General features: G+C 39.1%; 1 protein-coding gene across 1 annotated transcript; it reads left to right on the top strand.

The window, feature by feature from the left end:
- The first annotated feature begins 4,867 nt into the window (after positions 1–4,867).
- On the top strand, positions 4,868–7,164 carry LOC129766202 (uncharacterized). The gene is made up of 3 exons (XM_055766713.1): positions 4,868–5,369; positions 5,427–5,737; positions 6,679–7,164. Exons 1-3 carry the CDS (start codon positions 4,868–4,870, stop codon positions 7,162–7,164), a joined length of 1,299 nt encoding a protein of 432 aa, XP_055622688.1.
- Positions 7,165–7,396: the final 232 nt, after the last annotated feature.

The following is a 7,396-nucleotide window of genomic DNA, read 5'->3' as shown; positions in this document are numbered from 1 at the left end:
AACTGGAGACCTGCACGGTTCGAATGGGACTTTGCCTTTCCCTTAACTTATCCTCCTTTGTTACGTCCACGATGCCGATGCCGTACAACCACACGGGTTTACGGTTTGAAAGAAAATAAGATATTTTTTTTGGGTCCGCGTGTTTTATACTCTAGCGGTACACACTCACAGGATAGAGACAAATCGGCAGACTCAGCCAGAGGGGCGAGTCCAACGAGACGAACGAATGAGCGTTAAAAGGGAGCGATGGCAAAAAAATACATTCATTACGATTTGTTCGCTCGTTGGATTCACATGCAGGCTAAAAAGGGTCCTTTTCAGGATCACAAAATTATCTTCAATCTAAAGAGTTTATTGTTTTGTTATCACTCGATATCCCCATCTTGTTCGGCTAAACCTTCCTGTTTAGCGATTGCATTTGCCACTCGCCACAGCTTTCACAGTTGGAAAATTTCTTCCCATCCAGCTTGTGACATATTTTACAGTAAATTACATTCAATGGCACGTCGCATTACCACCACTCAGTATCGGATTGGAGGTAATTTTAACCTGTAATTGAACATTTGCGATGACATTGGTACAGTGTCGACTTTCAATGTGGGGTCATAATTTGGACCCCGAACTCTATGTTTACAAAAATGTCCAACTAAATATGTCGCATTACATGTCCGTCCAATTATCTAAATGTCGAGATAAGTGTAAATTACTGTACTTTCAATCTAGAAGCAATTTAAGAATTGGTGAAAATCAATAAGCTCAGAACAACTGCCAAATTCACATACCCATCATATCCTGGCAAACAAATTATGAAACATTGGTCTCGACGAGTGCATGGTTCAAGGGATTGAATGTAGGTCGTGATTTCATTCGCGTGATATCTCGGCTTATGTCCAATCACTACAACCTAAACGCGCATCTCTATCGCATTGGGCTCGCAGCAAACAATCTTTGTGATTGTGGCGATGGCTACCACGACATCGAGCATGTTGTCTGGTCGTGTATCCGGTTCCATGCTGCTCGCTCTCAGCTCTCTAGAGCACTGAGAGCACAAGGCAGACAATCGGATATCCCCGTCCGGGATATCTTAGGTAGCCGGGATCCTGATCTTCTGCTTCATCTATACCTGTTTTTCAGAAACGCCGATGTCAACGTTTAATGATGTTTCCTTCGTTGTGCCCCCGTTTCATATCCCTCCTATCCGATCGATAAACTTTTACTTAGTCGCGGCAATACATACACACACTCTTTACAGATGCACGGGCCGAAGGTTGTGCAGTCCACTGATCATTCAACAAGAGCCAAAGGTTGTACCGCTCATGACAACTCTACACGAGCTGATGATTGCGCCGGCTAGTGACCATTCTATCCTGGATTCCTCGAGGCGAGAAAGACGCACCACGCTAGATATGGGGTACAGACTAGGGGGGCGTTGCTGATTAATGGTCAGCTGCATCCCAATAGGAAGTATCCCGTGTCGGGCACACGTACAGAGCATCGAAGACTGCAACATATCAATTATGAGAACACTTGTAATACTAACCTCGAGCCAACCGCGAGTAATCGGTTACATATTACTAACATAGTTGTAAGACAAAAATTGTCAAAATATTGGACTCCCGGCCCCGTCAGGCTAACGCCACATGTGCCTTAATAAAATATATATTTTGGGAAAAAAAAAATTATGAAAAAATCAATTTGTGTTTTATTATTATTTTGGATAATGTTTTAGAAAGCATTGAACTGTATTTCCTAAACTCTTTTTTGGAAGGTTTAATGGCCCTGAAAAGCGCCTTGTTTTATGGAATGGTTCCAATTTAGAAAACTTAGTACTCGTGGTTTTGAAAAAAAAAACCATTTCGAACGCCCTCGATGCCGCCTTGTTCTGGATTTGCCACCAAAGCAGTTTGTATAAAGAACAAACTTTTTTTCTTCTGCTACCTGATGCCGTTTTGCGATTGCGTTTGCCACTCGCCACTCGCTGCAACTGCCTGTTGTCTTGATGTCCACCGAACCGAATGTGTTCTGTTCCGAATGCGGGTTTTTTATCGTCGCGAGCAGCTTTGCCAGCTAACTCGATCACTTCGGCGGCCGAAACTATATAACGCCGGCTAGGTGGACTGGTGCACTGGTACTAACGCGCTCGGCCTAGCTACCCTTGCGGAGCAATTGGTTCGAGCGGGATTTTGCCTTTCCCTTCACTATTCCTCCTTCACCATGTCCAGACATGGCTGCTTGGGTTGGTTTGTTGATGTGTTGTGATGCGAACCGATGTGGTGTACGGTTTGAATGAGAATGATCGTTACGGAAGGAAGGTATTGTATTATAGAGACTTTAAACTTTTGCAGTTCATTCGTCTCTAGCCTTGAGAAAGGCTCTTTGAAAACTCTATTCTACTCTACTCCAGCGCTACCACCTCCGCCCTCTTGCCTTGAGAAAGGCACTCGATCCCTCGCCGTCCAGCTCGTCCAGCAACGATGTTGTCCAGTCGGTGTCCACACAAAGAATGGATCGTTACGGCAGCGGAGCGGGGATTTTTGAGCTGACTGGCTGGCTCGATAATTACGCATGTGTGAGACTGCGACCAATGTTTCGTTCATTTTTTTCTTTTTCCTTTCCAATCGTGCTACATTCTATTTCGCTGCTGCTCTGTTTGCCCATTTTGGTCGGTACGATTTGAGGAGCATAAAATGGACCAATCAAAAATGGGTACATAGTGCATTTTGACAATGCTTGATATTTCACAATTATTGAATTATTTATCTCAAGAAAAATGAAATGTTATTCATTATGATAGATGCGTAGATATATTTCCTATCAATTGATGCAAAAACCTTTGCGATCTATTGAGAAATGCTCGAGTTATAAGCGTTCCAAATCTTGCATTTTTTCCTACTTGTTCAGTGCCTAGATTTCCATTTCACCCCCTATATCTTCCGGTTAGACGTAGTCCTACGTCAAAAAATGGATACTCCCGGGCCAAGTGGGGTGAGTAAACCAAAAAGAAAGTCATTTAATTCAACTGCTTGGGGATTGGTGTTAAAAGTGGACGGAAAATTCATCTGTAATATTGACGGGAGTTGCCGTTATGAACAAACTAGCTACGAAGGAGGAAACTTCATCCGTCATTTTCGCCTTATTCATCCTGAAAAATCCCGCATTCATGGACTCTTCGCGATGGACAAATCGGAGCCTCCAAAGAAAAACAGGAAGTGGGTTATATCTATGGTATAACCGCAAGGGTGACGTAGGACTATCGTTGATTTAGAGATCATTTGTTTGAAGTTGAATCTGAATTCATTCTGAATGAATGAATATTTGGGGGACTTCGAAAACGAGAGCGTTACGTTGGAGGCACAAGTTTTTATGCATCCAATATTGGATACGGAAATATCCTACTGATGGGGAGGAATAATCTTCAGAAGCTATTCTGTTAATTGCGATTGATTGAAAAATCACAAAATCAAATGTATTTGGTCACAGTGTTACATGGATAGAAAACATTGAGAGAAACTTTTTCACATGAATGTAATTTTAAATTCCCAGAGGAACTGGCAGATTATTTTCAGTAACGATTAGATATTTCCACATTTTCCTCGACACTGGAAGCCCACCAGTGGTTAATGCTAACTCGATAACCATCTGTTAATAGCACTTGATTGAAACATATTTGGTCACAGTGTTACATGGATAGAAAACATTCAAATAAACTCTTTCACATGAATGTATTTTAAATTCCCAGAGGAATTGGCAGACTATTTTCAGTAACGATTAGATATTTTCACATTTTCCTCGATACTTGAATCCAACAGTGGTTAATGCTAACTCGATAACCATCTGTTAATAGCACTTGATTGAAACATATTTGGTCACAGTGTTACATGGATAGAAAACATTCAAATAAACTCTTTCACGTGAATGTATTTTTAAATTCCCAGAGGAACTGGCAGATTATTTTCCGGATCTTTCTCGATGCTGAATGGCATCCAAACGGAAAAAAATCCGCGCGTGTATATGTGTGTGTGTGTAGCGGCTGCTTCGAGATCTTCCCGGGGAACCGTTCTGGCCTAAGGTGCACAAACAGGCTCTTGGTGACACCGTTCATTCGCACTTTCATGATAAACGAAGAGCTTCACCACAACAGCGGTAACATGCTCCAATCGCTGTTCAATTGGAACTGAGTAGATTTCCGAGCGGCGCTCGCTTATATACCGATTGGTGATTTCAATAGCCTGTTTTGAAAGCAATTTTAAGACTATTGAAACAAGTTTTTGGATCAGAAAGTAACAAGTATAGAACGCGTAGACATTTTATCTTTCGAATGAAGTGTTTATCATACCATTTCGTTCAGTTGTTTAGGAGCTATTAACGCTCAAAATCTCGGTCTCCGGCGTAACGCTTTCGTTTTCGAAACTTTGATTTTACACCCCGGTATAGAAATGAAAGACGTAGTCCTACGTCAAAAACGTGTAGTTGCGAAACGTATGGTAGCAATTGATCATCCAACTCTAGTACAAGCCTGTATCGAACTGGTTACGAAGCATAATATGCCATTTAGTTGTTTTAAATGGTCTGGTCTACGGAAACTATTGAACCCATTATGCAGTGCACTTAATATTACGATTAACCGAGAAAATATCAAGTCACACATTCAAGCGATCGCTGGGAAAACAACGGAGTGGCTAACTGCTGAAATGCGGGGAAGATTATTGTCATTAAAAGTTGATTCTGCCGTATGTTTCGGTAGGCACGTCCTAGGCGTAAATGCGCAATACGAGATCAACGGAAATATCGTATGTCGTACTCTTGGTAAGAAAGACTTTTCCAAATATAATACACATTACACATACTATTTCTGAATCCTACAGCTATGTTGGAAGTTCACGAGTGTCAAACAGCAAAGTTTCTCAAGAACAAAATACTTGATATACTGAAGAAGTACCATCTTAATGTAGAACAAGTGTTTTCGATTACAACTGATAACGGCTCGAATATGCTTGCTGCAGCAAAACAATTGCAACAAGAATATGCTTCTCAAATAATAGAGCATGAAGACGAAGAAGATGATCAATTCATAAGGAATTTGACTGCAGAGCTTGGTGAACAGTTCAACATTATTCGTTGTGCCATACACACTTTGCAGTTGGCTCTAAATGACGTAATTGGTAACGCAGATCCGAAAATGCAAGCAGTAACAAATATGGTTAAGCAAACGAGAAAAGTGAAATATAAAAATTTCTTCGAATATCACAATGCCAGTTATCCTCCACTTTGGTCAGCCACGCGCTGGTGTGGAAAGTATAAAATGATAGAATCTGTTATGAAACAAGAGCAATTTTTCATTGCACTTGGAGAACAGTATCCCGAAACAGGTACGATATGATTATATAATTTAGGGAAAACTTAAATTAATTGATGTTTTTTTTCAGCTATCGACGATGATACTTGGCGCTTCATCAAAGAATACGAGACTGCTTTCAAGCCATTTTATAAAGCAACAAAAATGATGCAATCGCAACATCAACCATTTTCGGAGTTTTACATACAATGGCTTAACGCAGTTCTGGAACTGCACAAACTGGAAAGTAACAGGTTCATCGCCCCACTTTCTCAAAGTTTGATGAGTAGATTTGAGAAATTGAAGCAGAATAATGTTTTCCGGGCAGCTCTATACTTGGATCCTAGGTTCAACTATTTGAATTCTACGGTATTCACTCCAGAAGAGAAAGAGGAAATTCAGGTAATTAAGAGAAAAAAACAAATACGAGAATACTCCAGCTCAATTCAACCATTCCATGCCAAACCGAAATAGTGGTTCTCAGATTTTAGTGAAATGTGGTAGTTTTGTTTTAAATATCAGACACTTTTTTTTTGTTAGGATGACCATTTCCATTTTGGGGTGGTCCGAAAATACATTTTTTTTCTCATATTTCCCAAAAATGTCCAAAAATTCATAACTTTTAAATTACTGAACCGATTCAAATTAAAACCAATTAGTCTTCCTTGAAAAAAATATCCCACTTGGGAAAAACTAGCCTCTGGTTGCATAGTTCTAGCCTAGTCGCATGGAAATATTTAATTAAGACGGAAAACATAATCCAACAACGAAAAAAATTGTTCTCTGATTTCAAGATATGTTATGTAAAACATCCTCAGCTTTTCAGAAAAAATATAAAAAACTATCGGGTGCTGTATTTTTTTAATATTTTTTCTTGAAAGTTGAGGATTTTCCACATAACATATCTAAAGTTCAGAGAGGCGATTTTTCCGTTTTTGAGAAATGATTTTTCAAAAATCGTTTTCCCCTTTTTTCCAAAAAATAACATTTTTCAAAAAATCATAACTTTTGAACTACTGGAATGATTCAGGTGATCGATGTACCATCTATCGATGTAGTCAATGTAGTCAAACAAGAAAAGAACACCTCTCTGATATTCGAATATGCTATGTGAAAAAACCTCAGCTTTCAAGAAAAAATATAAAAAGTATAGTATCCTTGGGTCCGAAAATATTGGTCTAATTTTGAACAGAATTACTACTTTTCACGAAAATTTGTGAACCATTATATCGGTTTGGCATGATATTACTGCATAACTAGTTATATATTTTATCTTGAAATAGATTAGTAAAACTGATATAAGAGAACTAACCACAATTATATTTTGGTGATCTATTCTATAGGAATATTTAATACGCTTATGGGAAAGAATGACTACATTACGTGAAGCTACTGGAAGACTACCATCGCTGGACATATCGAGCAACGAATCGTCAAGATCTATAGTCGTTGACGATATGGACGACTTCCTAACAAATTTGTTTGGTGGAACACTAACTCCAGCAAGTTCTTCGAAATCGTTGGACAACATACGTCAACAAATCAAAATGTTGGAAATTGAGCCACGACAGCCTCATACGTATAGTGTTTGGAACCATTGGTTAGCAAGAAAGTCTTCACATCCAGAGGTATATGATGTTGCTATGCTGGTTCATTCATCACCATCCAGTCAAGCTTCTGTTGAAAGAGCATTCAGCGCACTTTCGCTTGTTTTAACTAGTCGACGTACAAGTATTACGGACGATATACTGGAGAACACGCTTTTACTGAAATTAAATGCGGACATCGTTGAGCACGTTGCTCACGGCTCCTTGGAAGGATTCCAATAAACAGTTAACAAAAATTAAAGACAACATATTGTCTTCTGCGATTATCTAAAACTGCTGTTTTTTTTCTCAAAGATAACATTTCCTTTAATTTAGAATATGATTATATAGCACATACACAATCAGATTCGTTTATTTCGGTTTTTAAGCTCAGCTAGAAAGGCAGCAATGAAAGGAATTCTATTAACATAATCAAATTAAAATAATAATCGTTTTCAAATAAATTTAAAAATTC

The sequence above is a fragment of the Toxorhynchites rutilus genome, chromosome 2, assembly GCF_029784135.1.
Source record: "Toxorhynchites rutilus septentrionalis strain SRP chromosome 2, ASM2978413v1, whole genome shotgun sequence".
Taxonomy (NCBI): domain Eukaryota; kingdom Metazoa; phylum Arthropoda; class Insecta; order Diptera; family Culicidae; genus Toxorhynchites; species Toxorhynchites rutilus.
The sequence above is the reverse complement of the archived record's forward strand: the minus strand, read 5'-3'. Positions and strand labels throughout refer to the sequence as shown.